Below are 17,413 nucleotides of genomic sequence, written 5' to 3'. Positions count from 1 at the left end.
CCAACCAAAAAAGACGAGGTATTAAACGTCCAAATAAAAAATAGATGAGGTATTTTTAAGTTTTTTTCCCGATTAACAACTCTATTTTTATACAGAGTAGATGACTAGGTAAGATAGATACATTGGCCAGTATATCACAATCTCATTAAACATTAAATTAACATGTTTACTTAGATATTGCCTATCTAGCTATACTAAGGAGTAAGGACTTTGATCTTTGATCATGAAGTAATTGCAAAATATGGTAGAGTAATTAAATAGAGTTAATAATATAATTTCATCATATTAGTCGCGTAAACGATCTTCGCTTTTATTTGTTTTTTTTTTCATTTACTTTTCTATTAGGCAAAAAATTGGTAAAATACTTATAAAGCAATGAGGAAATATATTTTGTGTAGGATTTTGAAAACAGATGAAGTCAACTTTTTTACATGGGTCACTAGATGGAGGAAAGATGTGTTACTTACAAAGCAATCAGGAGCTATATTTTGTGTAATTGTGTCATCACAATTTGGGAATAATATATGATGTATATTTATTTTGTCAGTGCACTGTAAACACCAATAAAAATAAAACTGAATTAGTGATGATATTTGTTACGGAGAGAAAAAAGTATCGACCAAATTTCAAAGTGTGTGTACCTTATGGTATTCTTGAACAACTTTCAAACATTTTGTGTTACGTGGATCCACATTGTAATAATTTCCTTTGCAAAATCTCTTCAGTGACTGTAAAAATAATATTTAGATTTCGAACATTGTTATATAATTTTAGGCTTTCAAACTTGGCAAGCTATAAGGTTTGTATAAAAACACAGAAATAAATATATAAAAAAGAAAAAAAAAACTCTAGTAACAAATTAATTAATTAAGCATGACACATATTTCGTACCTGGTAGAGTTCATCAGATATTAATGACATTCCATGAACAAATGGAATACGATAGTCTAGTTCAACTTGATCATGTGTTATCGGGTTTCCGAGCACATAACCCTGTTTTCGGCAACAAATATGATCGGCAACTTGATCATGTTCTTGAAACTATATATGTACATAAGGTAAGTAGAAATGATCAAATATCAATGACCTGTAGATTTATAGGAGGGTTGCAACATATATAATTCCCTGCATCACAATATCGATATTGTTAAAACATGAGAGAAAGAAACATTGGATTACTTAATAAAAGTGTATATGTTATACCTTTTGAGATTTCGTCAACAAGGACCGGAACAATCATACCGGCATAAGAGTCTCCGGTAGCGTAAAATGGGTTGGAGATAAATTGTGGATGTTTGCTTAACCACTATGAAACAAAAAAAAAAGAAAAAACCACCTTAATCGATGAGCTACACGCTGGCTGAATACCAATTAAAAAATCAGAACGTGTAAAGCTTGAAATCACTTAGAAGGTAATGAGAAGCGTTGAACTTACACAAGAGCTATACGGAACCACGAAAAATGTAAAAAAAAAACAAAAAAAAAACAATAAAAGAAGGTTTGTCGTATAACCTTTTGAAGAAACTCATGGATCATCTTAACTTCATTTGTGTCACTAGTTTTATCAAGTGAAGTTCTTGAATATGAGAAGCCAGCTCCAACAGGCTGGTCCAAGAATATTATGTTCGCTACCTACAAAATTATGCCAAATTTAATATCATTAATAATAGATCTTGATTGGGTTTGAGATCGACATATGAACATATATACTTCCCTTGCAGCTACCTTTGTCCATGAATATGTAGTAGAGAACATAGAAGGGACACTTCCATTGTAAACCTCGGACTTCAAAGCCACAGGACCTATATATATATTTTAACCCACTTTGAACCACCTTAGCTTTGAATATAACCCTTAGAGCAAGAGGAAAAAAGTATAGACTTACCAATCTCGGAAAGAAGGGCAGTGAGAGAAGAACATCCTGGTCCTCCATTTAACCATAGTAGAAGAGGGTCTTCTTTTGGATTGTTCTCAGACTTGATGAAATAGTAAAACAGTTGGGCTTCCTCCTCCTCACCAATACCAATGTACCTTCATTTAGAAAAAAATGGCTGATTACTAAATCCAAACTAAAAACAAAATGTTTGCAAAAGGGAGATTTAACAAACCCGGTTTCGAGTTCAAAAGGAAGAGGGCCGTCAAAACCCGGGAGAAACTTGATGATAGAGCCAGAATAAGCATGATGACTCAAGAAAAATAGAAGCAGAAGCAGAAACTTTAGTATCAAACTCATCCTCTTGCTCTAAAGGTTATTTCCAAAGGCTTGCTTAAATTATCGTATTATAGTATTATACACCATTTATAGCCATAAATTACTAACAAAACATGAAAAGAAAAAAAGTGAGTTGGGTAAGGGATTGGTTTGGGCTCCACTCATTTAATTTTGTAGATAAATACTATCAGAGAGTCCATACTGCTATAGGTTTGACAGATCCATAATTTATTGGAAATTAATTACTTTGGAGAAAACATTTTTCCAAATTTTATCCAGTTTCATATATATCTCTGAACAATATTTGGGTTCACTCCTAGGGGTGAACCTCTCCATTCACCCCCTTATAAAATAAGGAAATAAAATCTGTATATATTATTATAAAATTAAAAAAATTTAAACCGCTCTTTAATAAACCCAAACCGACATATATAAAATCTAAACTCTAGCCATCTCATTTGTGAACCCAAACTGATATATAATTTTGTTCTACTTGTAAAATCTAAACCCTAACCATCTCATTTGTGAACCCAAACCGACATATAATTTTGTTCTAATCGTGAAATCTAAACCCTAACATCTCATTTGTGAACCCAAACCGACATATAATTTTGTTCTACTTGTAAAATCTAAACCCTAACCATCTCATTTGTACCCAAACCGACATATAATTTCATTCTAATTGTAAAATCTAAACCTTAACCACCTCATTTGTAAACTCAAACCGACATATAATTTCGTTTTAGTTGTAAAATTTAAACCCTAACCACTTCATTTGTAAACTCAAACCGACATATAATTTTATTCTAATTTTAAAAATCTAAATCAAGCCAATATTTAAATTTCCTTAATTAAAAGTATACATAATTTGTTTCCTTAATTTGATTTGCTTTTTAATTTAATTTTGATTTATTTTTTAAATGAAATATTAGATGGAAGATTCTGATTGGCTGAGAGAAGAGGAGGTGAATGGAGAACCTAAGTATTTTTCTATATCTCTACCTAATACTTAATTCAAAAATGATTCTCCTTTCATTATTATTTTATTTTATATTTAAATTATTTTGAATTATTTTATAATCAATTTACTTAATAAAATTTGTGATTTTTTTTGCAATTGGACGTGATTCAAATTTTTCTAAACAGACATATATTATTCAATCGATAAATAAATAAATGTGTATACGATGTTTTACATCGCTTGAAAAGATAAGACAATTGTTAAGAATCATAATATATAAAAAACTAAAATGATCCCTAGTATGGATGCAATATCGGAAACCACACATAAGAACATTTGTTAATAGAAATTCTTAACCTCACATCGTTTCGTTTTCAGAGATTTATAAACTAATATACCTATATACTTATTCTTTAACATTTTGAACATTAGATCTTGTATGGTTATGGTTATGGTTATGGTAATGGTATGTTAAGAATCAAAATCTTAGGAGTGAGTACTAATATTAACTCTTGTTCATTTTTTTGGGTTCAGATTTAAGTTTGCAAAATGTAGTTCATAGATTTGAAGCATAATCTCATCTCCACCACAAACATATATGTTCCTACCAAATACGGAATAGCCCACAATGATATTCGTACCTGACCTTTGGTAAACATCAGCTGTAAATAAAAAGACCCCACAAGCCTCTCCATTGAAGCTTTGCCATTAATATTTGCACAACCCACCACTGTTGTACTCTTCAAATTCACACATATCACATCCTCATGATATATGTATTACATGTTTAAGTGTGACACATTAGACCATCTTCATTATGAAGCAATGGAGGCTTAATTTCCCAAAAAAATAAACTGAAGGAATGAAGTAAACTCTTAAAGTAAGAAAAAAAAAAAAAAAAACTCGACGCAACAACTCTATTCACATTAATGCTTTAAGAAAAAAAGAAGAAGCAGACATTAGATATCGCTGCCAAACGCTCTCTTTTGCTTCACTGATCAACCTCCCACTGCAACCTCGCTTGTCATAATCTCGGCCTTCACTTGGACGTTGTTGGAGTTCGGTTTCTTCTCTTCTGGTTCTGCAGCCACAGCAGTAGCCTTCTCTTCATCTCCTCTCTTCTCTGCTTCTTCTTTCTTCCCTTCCTTTTTCTTTTCTTTAGCCTTCACTGTCTTCTCTTGAGTTTCAAGCTTTGGCTGAGATTTTGTTATGGGTTTCTTCAGTGTAGATGATGATGAGTCTTTTGGTTTTGTCACACGAGGAGCAGCTACAACTCCTGTTGCATCGCTGCTACTCTTCCTGCGTCCTAGCTTAGGAGATTTAGGACGAGTAGTTGGTATCTGCAACAACAATTCATGGCCAACACATCCATATAAGAAAAACAGTTACAGGACAAGTTTGATCACATAGGAACTGAAGAGCAAAGAAGCAAACCTTCTTCCATTCAACCTTAGGTGGAGGTTCTTTGTAGAAACTAGGCATAGGACCAGCCTTGAATGTCAAACTCTTCCTCAACCTCTTGATCTCTTCTTCCTGACTCTCCTAAACAAACAGAATCCATTTGACCAAACAAATGAAAACGTCAGATCACAAACAGTTTCTTCCATAATAAAAGACTCCTCAAAAGTTAACCTGTGATTTCGCCTGCAAATTGGTCTTCTCCACTTCCTTTGCTTGGATCTTCTCTTCTAGTTTCATATAAAACTGAAAAGTAAACCAGAAAAAGTCAGGACAGAACTAAAAAACCTGAAAATGAAAAAGTTGTAAGCATAGAGAGTGAGCATAAGCAGTAACCTCCTTCCGTTTCTCAGCTCGTTCCTCCAACCTGAACGAGAATCCAGATGCTGACCCAACGCTGCTTCTCCGCCCACGAGGTGTAGAAGTTCTGTTAAACATATATAACATTATAAATATATATAGAGATACATATGTCACTAATGAACAAAGGAACTACACGAAGAAAGTGCATACGAAGTGGTAGTTGAACGTGTGTCATCATCATCCTTGCTTGTCATTTCAGCTTTCGGCGATTTGGATACTTTATCAGCAACCCTGTAAAATTAATAGATGCATACACACATATGTTTTACTTACTTCCTCAAATGTACTGCCACATTCCTACATTTGAAACTACTGGAAACATGTATGCTAAAACAAGGTAAAGAACAAACTTACACATCAGTGGTTGTTCCGGCCTCCTCGTTATCCTTGCCTGCCGTTTCAGCTTTGATGGATTTTGAACCTTCATCTCCCAATCTGCAATTGATGCGGGAGAACAGTTTAGTTGCTTATTCAGATCATCACTTTCAGACAGTAGCTTAGTTGGCTTATATCATTCCACAATTACGTATTTTATATAAGCACTTACTTGGAAGTAGGGCCTTGAGCTGCAACCTTAGAAATGGATTTCACAGGCTGACACAGCACAGAAAAAAAAATGATTAATTAAGAACAGGAAAACTTCAAACGACTAACAATACTGATTGCGTTTTAAAAACAAGTACCATAGTTTGCTTTTTGAGGGGAGCAGATACTAAACTGGTGCGCTTAGTGGAAACACTACTGCTTGAAGATGGAGTGGCCTTTGGTTTGGATCCACTTGCAACGACGGGTTTAAGACTAGGCTTTGATGTTGTTGCATCAATGCTCTTTCTAGTAATATCAGCATGAGGTCCTTTAGTAGGAAATGAAGAACTCTGAGAAAGGAATCTGGGGCTCCGAGAAAAGGTCCCTGACTTTCTCTTAACAGTTTTGTTATCCTTAGGTGTTTTACTCTTCACTGAAGTAGCAGGCTCAGGGAGGTCAGCTTCCTGCAGAGAGAATGACACAGAGGTGAGTATGTTAGACTAACAAAGCAAGGTTCAAAACTTGAGTCCAAGTCTTGTAAGAAGAGCATTATACGGTATAATTTATACCTTAACCAACTTAGAAGCTTCATCTTTTGGAACATTCTCATTGTTATCATCAGTTGTCACAGTAGATAAGTCAAGACTCTCAGGTCTGTTCATATCATTGGAATTATCAACATGAACATTCTCTTCTCCTTTCTTTGATTCCGCAACAACACTCAAATCCTCAGACGCCATTCAGTTCAAAAAAACTTCCAAATCCACACAAAGATGATGAAATATTCGAACTTTAAGCGCAGATCCAAATCCCTTAAATCAAACTAAAAATGGAGCTTCTTGTCTTGAGTAGCCACCCATTGTTCCATCTAATGACTAAACATTGTAACATAGCAATGCTAAAGTCAAGAATCATTGAAAAATTAAAAAAAAATCTTTTGTACCAATCAAAGTCTCATTCTTTTGTTTTGTATACACTTTGTTGATTGATTAAAAGCATACTACTCATCACACCTAATCTAAAATCTTGCTTTGAAGCGGTAAAATCACAAAATTCACAACTATTATTATGAATGATCACCCAAGTTCATAAAAAAAAAAAAACAGACCAAACCCATTAAACGTTAAAACCGAAAGCTTTGATTTTTTGAAAAGAGATTGAACCAAAACCAAAGTTCATCCTATGTTTTCAAGACAGCTAAAAGAAACCCACGAGTGTAGTAAATCAAAAAGTCTGAAACAAGAAGAAGAAGATTCACACAAAAGTTGTATAACTAAGACAAAAGTGAATGAAATAAAAGTACCTTATCAGTGGATGGATTAAGAAAGACCAAAGCGTATATCCTACTAAAAAAGGGCTTCGGGTATGGCTTGAAAGCAAGAAAACACACTTAGCCAAAGGAGAAAGAGAGAAGAAAAAAAGCGAAGAAGAAGAAGAGATGTATGATGATGATGTATCTCTTTCTCTCTGTCTGTGTGTGTGTGTGTGTGGGAATGAGCAAAAAAGATGGGGGCTTTTTCAACGTCAAAGGAGAGATGATGTAGACAAAAAAAACGATGACCAAATTACGAAAACGCCCCTCTCTTTTTTTTTGTTAGGTCTTTTTGACTCTCTCACTTAATGTCTAAATCCCATTAATTTAATTATAATTATAAGACAGCCTAATTAGTAGATTTGCCTCACCCCCTATAATCACAATCACAGATTCTCAATATCACTTTTTAATAACTTTCCCATTGGTTAGGTTGCTAAAATGTATATAGTATGTTGCAATCAAATAAAGGGAAGGTCAATAATGTTGGTCAAAAAGAGTGAAGCAGGGGTAGAATAGTAAATAGACAGCAAATGATTGAGGAAAGAAGAGAGTGTTGGAGAACGTGGGGAGAGAGATGGAGAACGTGGGGAGAGAGAGAGAGGGTCGTCGTCTCCTCCGTTACAGCGAACCCTCCCCACGACATACCCGCCGTTTATTGACCCCACTACTTCCGTCCGTTATTGCTGACGTGTCACGACCGTTCCACATGATTCGTTTTTTTTTTTTTTTTTGNTTTTTGGGGGTCCGCCAGCCGCGTGTGAGCTGTCGTCTCGACCATTTCCACGTAAGATTTTTGTGTCTGAATGAATCCTCCACCGTCAGATTCTTGTTTTGGACCCCCAAGCCAAAAAAATTTATGCGTTTCATCTCCAAAAATAGCACCCCAGACCAGAGTGTTTTCATTTCATATCTGTAATAATATTTACTCAAACATGTTGCAATCAAATCATTCAGGAATCAGGTTTCCTCCAAAATATCTTCAAATTGCACCTTAGTTTAATTTAGTGTCTCCTTTATCCCTTTCTACTACAACTTCTTCTATATACAACAAAACACATCTCTTTCATTTCCTCTCTAACCTTTTTATGAAAACATAATTAACAGCTACACATCCTTTTTTTCTTTCTTCTTTTCTGTCTTCTCCCTCATCCTTCTAGCCTCTTTTGTGTCTCTCTTCTCCTTTGTTCTGCCTCTTCCTTGCAGCCCTTTTGTAGTTTCCGATATTCTAATGTAAAAAATTATAAAGATTACATATTGTAATTGTATACACTATAGATATATTAGGAGACATGTTTAAAACTGAAGACTATGAGAAAAAAGAGAGTGATGAATGCATCACGTTTTACTTACATTCGTCATCATCAGTTTTGAGTACTCGTTACACTTCTTTAAGACAACTGTATCTTTCACGCCAACTTCACTACACTTTTTCTGATGAATCTAAATGGTCCTTTGTTTCTTCGTCATGTGATTGTTTCAGTCTTACAATCGCCTTTATGAATTCCTCGTAGTCCACTGTGTCTTCCAAGTCCACATCCGTCTTAAAAAAAGATCCGAATAATGTAAGAATATACTATGAAACAAACTTATACTCACTGAATATATATTGAGACAGTACTAGTGTATACTTACTGGCATTTGCATAAGACTATTGATGTCAGAGTTGTCAAGATTTGTGTTAAATCTCTCAAGACAGCTTTTGAGTTCTTTGCAAGTTACTCTCCCGCTCTTCTCACTGTCTATAGTCTTGAATCTTTCTCTAAGCTCATGAATCTCTTCTTCGGAAAGCCGTTCTGCAATCACCTGCCAAGTGAAACACTAATGATCAGAGATGCTCTCATCAACACCATCTAAGGAACACAAATCCAAAGCTTTTATTGTATAAGGTATACCCCTAAAGCCATCTTCTTGAGTTTGTCTGTTGCTGAAAACTTCCTCAAGCGACTCAACACAGTTGTGTCAAGTGGTGTATCTGGTGCAGTTCCTTCATCCCTAATCCACGGATGGCCTGATAAAAAAGAAACAAGACTAAGTTCCTTATATCTGCTCATCAAGTTATGGAGTTTCTTCATTCTATAGGGACTTACACAAGACTTGTTGAGCAGTGAGTCTTTTTTTGGGGTTTCTTTCAAGCATCTTTCTAATCAAATCTTTTGCGCTATCAGAAACTTGTGGCCAAGGCTCTGATGACAAATCAAGCTCACCCTCTAGAACCTCATTGAAGATTTCTTCTTCCGTTTCTGCTTAGAGCAACAAACATACATGTCAACACCTCCAAATACACACACATAAAGGTTGTAATCAAAGTAGCAAGCAATCTTACCTCCCCAAAAAGGAGCTGAACCAGACAGCAGCACGTAAATCATCACACCCGCGCTCCATATATCTGCTTCTGGACCGTAATCCTTGTTCAGAACTTCAGGCGCAATGTAGTATGGACTCCCAACCACATCCGTAAAGTTTTCTCCTTTAAACAACAATATAAATCTCAGCAGAACATCTATCTATCTATATTTATATATATATATATGAGAAGAAAACAAAAGCTCTGTTTTGTAAGAAACATACCAGGCTTGAGGAACATGGATAACCCGAAATCAATAGCCTTAAGAGGCGAATCCTCGTGATCATTGACAAAGAGAAAGTTCTCAGGTTTAAGATCTCTGTGCATCACACCTAAAGAATGACAAGTTTGAACCACACCAAGTATGACTTTAGCCAAATGAGCAGCTTTCCTCTCAGAGTAATGCCCTCTTTCCACTATCCTATCAAACAGCTCACCTCCTCTGCACAGCTCCATCACCATGTGAACAGCCACAGCATCCTCATAAGCTCCTTTGATAGAGATCACGTTTGGTTGTCCCAAGAGATGTTTCATAATCTCAATCTCTCTTCTCACATCCTCCACGTCTTCTTCGTTCTCTAGCTTCCTCTTTGGGATCGACTTGCACGCGTATTCTTTCCCTGTTCCTTTCTCCACGCAGACGAAAGTCGTCCCAAACTGCCCGTGACCTAACTTGCTCCCCAAGTTATAGTATTCCTTCAAATGCCCTGTTTTGGTGTTCAACACTGAATCTGCTTGCAACCCTGCGCTCATCAGTCTCCTGACGTTGTGAGCTTGTCTTTTGCTGTTAGCACACGCGATCCCAACCGCTCGCTTTTTGTGCTCTTCTTCACTGCACTTCCTTGTCGTTTCACTCATCCTTCCTTCTTGTTCCTGACTCGTTTGCTTCAGCGCATCAGCTTTGGCCTTCTCCTCGAGTAATTTAGGGTCTCCATGAGTGTCATTAAGCTTGGGTTTATTATCATCCTTGTACATTAGCATTGGCTGAGGAGGCTTGTCTTGGAGCTGTGGCTTCACGGGATTATCCATGATGAGATCCGTGGGACGAACCCATGAATTCGATTTCGTATCAACACAATTGCTGACCATATGAACACATATATTCCCCATTTCTAAAAAACTAAATCCACAGATCAAACTCTACGCTATACAATAGTCTACAAAAGAAACGCAAAAAAAAACGCAAAAAAGAAGAAGAAAATAAAGATGAAAGAAACTCCGTTTTTCTTCCTTTTCACGCAAGAGAGAAAACCCTAAATCTGATCTCATAGAGACAAAGATCTCTCCTGTCTAACACCATAACCACTTCCTTGAACAAACACAGATATAAATCTCCCAAATGTGAATTTGGATATAAGGGAGAAAGATCTCGAGGTCGGCTCAATAATTTAATCAAAACTACCAGAAAATCCTACGAATCATCTCACACAATACACAAACAAAAAACGAAGATATAAGAATAATGAAATGGGAATTGAGAAGGAATATGATTTTGACGAAAACGAATTGGGTCTCACGTCGTGACTGAAATTTTTTTTTTGGGGGATTTATTAGGGTTTTTGGCTTTTCTTAATTAAATTAACTTTATTTTGATTCTCTCCTCTAACCAAAATCTAACATATGATGACTCTGTGTGAGGCTGTGTTAAAAGATTATTTAGTGTCTGTGTGAATACATTTCGTTAACAGTTCGGTCCTTTGATATTTCCCAAGTTGTTAAGAAATATATCTTCAACTAAATCAAAGGACCGAAATAAATGTTTTCATTCTAAATGACTCCATGCCACAAAAATGGTAACCAATCTTTCAGAAAACGTAAGGTTGGATTTCATATCTTTAATTCCACTCCATATAAATCTACTTTGACCTTTATTTAATGGAAAGTACGAATTTGTAGGCAAGATCTAATATTTATAAATGGAAGATAACTTTTTGAGACAAAAGTGATAAAGTTATATATTTTGGTTGGTATGATTAAAAAAATAAGACAAAACATAACCACCAAGATAAGTAATACTTATAGTATGATGATAGATAAAAACGTGCAAGCCGCTAACATAGTAACATTAGACCAGAATCCCCCCCTAAGCTTCTTCGAAAGTCACACATTACATTTTAAAGATTATACATGCCAAAGATAGATGAATGAAGAAGAAGCTGACGACCTTTTTTCTCAAACGTCCTTGGCCAAGCCCGAGAGATCAATCTCTCCTGAGTGTGGCCGTCTAGGGGCATTATTATGGTCACTGCGGTGCTCCTCTACCTTGGGATGGTTTTCAATGGGTATCCCTCTCCTGTTGCTTGGGTTACTATGGTCTCCCATGATATCAAATAAGCTGCTTGTCATCTCTTCAGCCGCTTCAAAGAAACTCTTCATTCCGCTAAAGAAATGGCGTTCAATGGCGTCAACATCACTGCGGAGTCCAGATTATTTAGTGTCTGTGTGAATACATTTCGTTAACAGTTCGGTCCTTTGATATTTCCCAAGTTGTTAAGAAATATATCTTCAACTAAATCAAAGGACCGAAATAAATGTTTTCATTCTAAATGACTCCATGCCACAAAAATGGTAACCAATCTTTCAGAAAACGTAAGGTTGGATTTCATATCTTTAATTCCACTCCATATAAATCTACTTTGACCTTTATTTAATGGAAAGTACGAATTTGTAGGCAAGATCTAATATTTATAAATGGAAGATAACTTTTTGAGACAAAAGTGATAAAGTTATATATTTTGGTTGGTATGATTAAAAAAATAAGACAAAACATAACCACCAAGATAAGTAATACTTATAGTATGATGATAGATAAAAACGTGCAAGCCGCTAACATAGTAACATTAGACCAGAATCCCCCCCTAAGCTTCTTCGAAAGTCACACATTACATTTTAAAGATTATACATGCCAAAGATAGATGAATGAAGAAGAAGCTGACGACCTTTTTTCTCAAACGTCCTTGGCCAAGCCCGAGAGATCAATCTCTCCTGAGTGTGGCCGTCTAGGGGCATTATTATGGTCACTGCGGTGCTCCTCTACCTTGGGATGGTTTTCAATGGGTATCCCTCTCCTGTTGCTTGGGTTACTATGGTCTCCCATGATATCAAATAAGCTGCTTGTCATCTCTTCAGCCGCTTCAAAGAAACTCTTCATTCCGCTAAAGAAATGGCGTTCAATGGCGTCAACATCACTGCGGAGTCCAGATTATTTAGTGTCTGTGTGAATACATTTCGTTAACAGTTCGGTCCTTTGATATTTCCCAAGTTGTTAAGAAATATATCTTCAACTAAATCAAAGGACCGAAATAAATGTTTTCATTCTAAATGACTCCATGCCACAAAAATGGTAACCAATCTTTCAGAAAACGTAAGGTTGGATTTCATATCTTTAATTCCACTCCATATAAATCTACTTTGACCTTTATTTAATGGAAAGTACGAATTTGTAGGCAAGATCTAATATTTATAAATGGAAGATAACTTTTTGAGACAAAAGTGATAAAGTTATATATTTTGGTTGGTATGATTAAAAAAATAAGACAAAACATAACCACCAAGATAAGTAATACTTATAGTATGATGATAGATAAAAACGTGCAAGCCGCTAACATAGTAACATTAGACCAGAATCCCCCCCTAAGCTTCTTCGAAAGTCACACATTACATTTTAAAGATTATACATGCCAAAGATAGATGAATGAAGAAGAAGCTGACGACCTTTTTTCTCAAACGTCCTTGGCCAAGCCCGAGAGATCAATCTCTCCTGAGTGTGGCCGTCTAGGGGCATTATTATGGTCACTGCGGTGCTCCTCTACCTTGGGATGGTTTTCAATGGGTATCCCTCTCCTGTTGCTTGGGTTACTATGGTCTCCCATGATATCAAATAAGCTGCTTGTCATCTCTTCAGCCGCTTCAAAGAAACTCTTCATTCCGCTAAAGAAATGGCGTTCAATGGCGTCAACATCACTGCGGAGTCCAGGGAAGTTTAGTGGATTTTTTTCCTCAAACAGATTCGGAAGAGCAGCGGATCTCTTCACCATCTGGTCTGTCACATCCTCTTCTGTGTGTTCTGTGTTGGATTGAATTACTTCAGAGGGCCTAAACCAGATACAAAAACCATGGAATAAATCAATTAAGTGATCATATTTCATAAAAGAGTGAAAAGGTACAAACCAGGCTTGAACATGTAACCATTCCAAAGCATAAACGCAACCAATCCCAATTTAGCTCCAAGTTCCAACTCAGAGCCAATGAATCAACCAACACACACACACACTCACTCATCCTGAATAAACAACTTACATCTAATTTGATATTTATTACTACGATTAATTACTTAGTCCAATAAATCAAATATCATAGCTTATGACTCTTTCTAATCCCTAAATTATTCAACTCCGAAGAGGGAGAAAAAGATGCGAAAGACTCACTTGCCAAGGCAGTGGCGGAGAACCTCCTCGGTTTTATCGCATTTCCTGACGAACTTCCCAGGCTCGACCTCCTCCGTCTTGCACTGCGATCTTACCACCGTGGTGGTGGAGCAATTGCTATCGGCGGCGGTGGAATCTCCGAGTGGTCGATCGGTGAGATCTTTGCCGGCTTTAGATGCCGATGAATCGTCGACCCAGACCCAACCCATAGCTGATGATTTCGCGATGAGATTCTTCTTCTTTGTGTGTATGGATTTTTCCTCAAGCAAAACTCGAAGCTTCCAAGATTGTGTTTTTATAGTCTTTTCCTTTTCTTTTTTTGTTCGTGAAACCGACTTACCGGCGAACCAGAGGTAAGAGTCGGCGTAACATCCTAACCAAATCAAACCAAACCAGAATTGTCAAATTTATCAATCTGAACCGGAAACGGACTTAGCCTCTTTTTTTTTTTTTTGACATTTGTTAGAATTGCAACTAAAATTTTGTGTATTTCTCAAATTGATTGTTGACTAACTACTACAGCTCAAGTATTTCTCAAATTTAATTTTTTTGTTTAATATATATGCTAATCAATTTTTGTGTTTTTGGAAATTATTTTATTTTACACATATGTATGTTAATTACTTATTAAAAAATAAGAGACAAGTTGCTAAATTATTACAATCTAAGTAACATTTAAGTTTTTATCCTTATGTTTGTGAAGCATATTATATACACTACATGCTATAATGTTTCTTTATCCTTAAGTTGATTTCTCTTGATTTATATCTTGTTTTGCGTCCTTTATAAAAGAGTCTATCTAATAGTATTACGTACGGTTGTCAACTAAGACAGATACACTGTTAAGTATCTGCGTTGTGCTTATGTATTTTAAATACGACAAAACAAGATTGCTACATTTAAGTCGTTTTTTAATAAACGATGATTGAGAAATATTGTCAGACTGATGATCAAACGCTTAATTTATTCGAGTCCATTATATTTAAGTTTTCAACTTGTTATCGACTCCTTGGTTTTCTTTGACGTCTCGATATTTATATGATCTGTTGCATAAATTTCAAGCCTCCCTCAAGACGACTTTATTTATTCTTTCTTGGTACGTAACTACGTATGTTGTAGAAATAAACTCGTTCACATTACTAAAAGAAAAAAAATAATCCAACAAAATTGTGAAATTTGAATCCATAATTCCGTTCCCCTTACAAATCCTCGGCTTCAAAGAATATATACAATCAATATAAGATCAGTTATAGTGACCAAAAACAAAATAAAAACTTTACAAGGAATTAATGAAGAGCTTAAGCCGGAGATTAGTCAGGATTTCGATATTAAGAATTTATTAGGTTTTATGAATTAAACAAAAAATTAGAGCATTCTTGTGGTGGCGACGGAGGAGGCTAAGGGAACAACCTCAGCGAGGGGAGTGGAAAGAGGAGTCGGAAGCGGCGAAGTCCGACAAACGGGACACGTGGGATTGAGCCTAAGCCAAGTGTCAATACATTTGAGGTGGAAGAGATGGTTGCAATCTGGTAGCTGCCGCAGAAGATGTTTTCCCTTGTAGTCTCCTAAACAAATGGCACAACACGAGGCCGTTGTCGAGCCTTTCGCTTCCGAGTAGAGGATCTTCGGATAGCTCTGAATGGTGTCCTCATCAAGACCGGGTACGACGTCGATGATGACATGGTGGTGATGGTGATGGATACGTGTTGAATCTTGATTGGTTCGTGAAGGTGAAGAAGAGAGCTGGTTACGTGTGCAGTAGTAGGAGGTGAGGGTGATGGTGGTGATGAGGAGGAGCACTCCTATGGAGACTCCGATTCCGTATCTGAATCCTCCGATGTTGTCTGGACCGAGGAGGCCGTTGTAGTCTGGCATCCCTGGTGGTGGCGGTGGTGATGGTTGGAAGGTGTTCATGGCTGATGCGGGTTTAATGGTTTTGTTTAATTGGTTTTGGAGGAAGAAGAGAAATAATGGAGAGGTTTGGTCAGCCATTTGATATAATGGACAATGTAAACTGAAGCATCTTGGGGTTATCAAAAGTCAACGGTGAGAGAGAGAGAGAGAGACATAGGGAGGAAATGCATGTGAATGAGGATAAGAAAGCTCTTTGTCAAAGCAAGAATGGTGTGACTTGTGGTTATAAAATAAATCCATGTATCAAAAACTTGCTAATATTGTATTAGTAATTGTATAACACATATATTGACTCATTAATTCGTTGTTTTGCTACTATGATTAAAAAGCTCCTAGATTCATTCGTATAATTTGAATTGGCATGGTTGGCTGGTTACACAAGATTTGGTTTTGTTCATTTGTGTGTGGCCAATATAACCGAGAAATGAGTTAGTCATCAATCTACATATAACCGTTAATATTAAATGCAAAACTCACATGGTGTAAGGACAACTCTGAAACCTTTACAATATTGACAAGTAATGTTATTAAGATTTGATTTAGGAATGTAAGCATGGGTCAGTGGGTAAGATCACAGAAGTTTTACGCTGGTTTAGTTTGAAGTCAACGTCTTCGTCGCTACGCATATTTAATCTTTTGTTGTTTATGTACGTCTGATTATCATCTTTATTTAGGATTATTCAAGTCCAATCACTTACTTTGTCACCTAAGCAACGTTTAGTTTCGTTCATTTGTCTTCTAAGTCGCGTATTTATTTTATTTTAACATTAGTTTCTCCGGATTCAAATCTTTGAAATTTTATGAACTTTTCAAATGGACGGAAGACTTATCTCATGGATCAAGACCATGGATCGAGACATCGAGTTTACTTTACCATCTACAAAAACCGCTATAGTTCTTTCTGCCCATTGATTATGCTAACAATATCTAATTTAACTTGGTGGTCGGCAATTACATTGGCCTCCAAGATTAATATACTTTTTTTTTTTTGACAACATGGACATTAGCATTTGTATTATAGATTGCAAATTAGCTAAAATCAAAGATAAACTATACAGATTAACTTCCTTATTAAACTTAACGGCCAAAAACAAGGAATCTTTGATAATGGAAAACAATCTGTTGGACAGTTGTTTGTAATGAATAAAAATGCGTCTCATTGCATGCTTGCATGATGTTTATTTTAATGTAAACTATGATAAAAAATATTGTAAAATACATGTACCGAATGCAGACAAAACGTATATCATACTTTTTAATGTATATAACCAGATTCATTTGGTCAAGAATGAATGCACCCCGTGAATTTTAAAGATTTTATAATTAACAACCACTCAAATTAACTATGTTAATTTAATTGACAACTGTTGCAACCAATTTTGTGTTGGAGAGTTGCTTGCTTCCCCTCTTCCCATTTTATTTTGGTGGGTAATCAAAAATTTATGGGCCTTAAGACCATTTTTTTTGGCATGGACTATAACAAAATCAATTAGTTTTCTTCCAAAAAAACTTACAAGGCATGAAGATCTGATGAGGTAGCAAAGGAAAAGAAGAAAACACTTGGTTACATTGTTAGATTTACATGCTTGTTTTGAGAGTCAATGTTACAAATAGCAAAAGAAGAGAGTAGTTGAAAATTTGGAAAGGAAGTGGCAGTGTTAAGAAGCAATGGTACAAAACATGTCTTTTGGCTGATGTTTTTTTCTAATGCTTAACAAGTGGCAGTGTTTTTTTTCTTTCTTCTATGAGATGAGTACCAAACAGCCACTTATTTAGTGGAAACTACAATTAGGTTTAAAATTGGGTAACTCATATGTGTATCTTGTACAGTATGACACTCAATGACTCAAAAAAAAAAAAAAAAAAAAAAAAAAAAAAAAAAAAAAAAAAAAAA

At 35.8% G+C, this 17,413-nt stretch overlaps 4 protein-coding genes and 1 pseudogene across 10 annotated transcripts in view; all 5 read right to left on the bottom strand.

The window, feature by feature from the left end:
* LOC104785944 (serine carboxypeptidase-like 9) overlaps positions 1 to 2,285 on the bottom strand; it is a 6,134-nt gene extending 3,849 nt beyond the window's left edge. For all 6 annotated transcript variants that reach the window (XR_767432.1, XM_010511240.1, XM_019245751.1 and 3 more), the window contains exons 1-9: positions 2,109 to 2,285; positions 1,886 to 2,031; positions 1,726 to 1,802; positions 1,513 to 1,632; positions 1,204 to 1,306; positions 1,088 to 1,125; positions 892 to 993; positions 642 to 728; positions 468 to 551 (exon numbers count right to left, since the gene is read on the bottom strand). Coding sequence is in view for 5 of the 6 variants with exons in the window: in XM_010511240.1 (XP_010509542.1) it covers positions 468 to 551; positions 642 to 728; positions 892 to 993; positions 1,088 to 1,125; positions 1,204 to 1,306; positions 1,513 to 1,632; positions 1,726 to 1,802; positions 1,886 to 2,031; positions 2,109 to 2,233 (882 nt within the window). In the remaining variant the exon portion in view is untranslated. The remainder of the gene's footprint in view (positions 1 to 467; positions 552 to 641; positions 729 to 891; positions 994 to 1,087; positions 1,126 to 1,203; positions 1,307 to 1,512; positions 1,633 to 1,725; positions 1,803 to 1,885; positions 2,032 to 2,108) is intronic.
* Positions 3,839 to 6,979, bottom strand: LOC104785946 (protein WVD2-like 4). The gene is made up of 10 exons (XM_010511243.2): positions 6,823 to 6,979; positions 6,089 to 6,394; positions 5,678 to 5,983; positions 5,542 to 5,588; positions 5,349 to 5,429; positions 5,145 to 5,225; positions 4,968 to 5,058; positions 4,806 to 4,877; positions 4,608 to 4,715; positions 3,839 to 4,513 (listed from the first exon to the last, which is right to left on the bottom strand). Exons 2-10 carry the CDS (start codon positions 6,257 to 6,259, stop codon positions 4,172 to 4,174), a joined length of 1,299 nt encoding a protein of 432 aa, XP_010509545.1. The 5' UTR covers positions 6,260 to 6,394; positions 6,823 to 6,979; the 3' UTR covers positions 3,839 to 4,171.
* On the bottom strand, positions 7,729 to 10,979 carry LOC104785943 (calcium-dependent protein kinase 25-like). Its single transcript, XM_010511239.2, has 7 exons — positions 9,403 to 10,979; positions 9,158 to 9,301; positions 8,922 to 9,074; positions 8,727 to 8,842; positions 8,467 to 8,637; positions 8,185 to 8,374; positions 7,729 to 8,059 (listed from the first exon to the last, which is right to left on the bottom strand). Exons 1-6 carry the CDS (start codon positions 10,286 to 10,288, stop codon positions 8,255 to 8,257), a joined length of 1,590 nt encoding a protein of 529 aa, XP_010509541.1. The 5' UTR covers positions 10,289 to 10,979; the 3' UTR covers positions 7,729 to 8,059; positions 8,185 to 8,254.
* On the bottom strand, positions 11,894 to 13,908 carry LOC104785942. 2 transcript variants are annotated; one of them, XM_019245748.1, is made up of 3 exons: positions 13,606 to 13,907; positions 13,138 to 13,273; positions 11,894 to 12,362 (listed from the first exon to the last, which is right to left on the bottom strand). In XM_019245748.1, the coding sequence occupies exons 1-3, from the start codon at positions 13,812 to 13,814 to the stop codon at positions 12,126 to 12,128; spliced, it is 582 nt and encodes a 193-aa protein (XP_019101293.1). In that variant the 5' UTR covers positions 13,815 to 13,907; the 3' UTR covers positions 11,894 to 12,125. The 2 variants fall into 2 exon arrangements, with proteins under 2 accessions (XP_019101293.1, XP_010509540.1); XM_010511238.2 differs by lacking the exon at positions 11,894 to 12,362 and having other exon boundaries at positions 12,669 to 13,273; positions 13,606 to 13,908.
* LOC104785941 lies at positions 14,773 to 15,716 on the bottom strand (annotated as a pseudogene).

Source organism: Camelina sativa, chromosome 5, assembly GCF_000633955.1.
Source record: "Camelina sativa cultivar DH55 chromosome 5, Cs, whole genome shotgun sequence".
NCBI classification, from domain to species: Eukaryota; Viridiplantae; Streptophyta; class Magnoliopsida; order Brassicales; family Brassicaceae; genus Camelina; species Camelina sativa.
The sequence above is the reverse complement of the archived record's forward strand: the minus strand, read 5'-3'. Positions and strand labels throughout refer to the sequence as shown.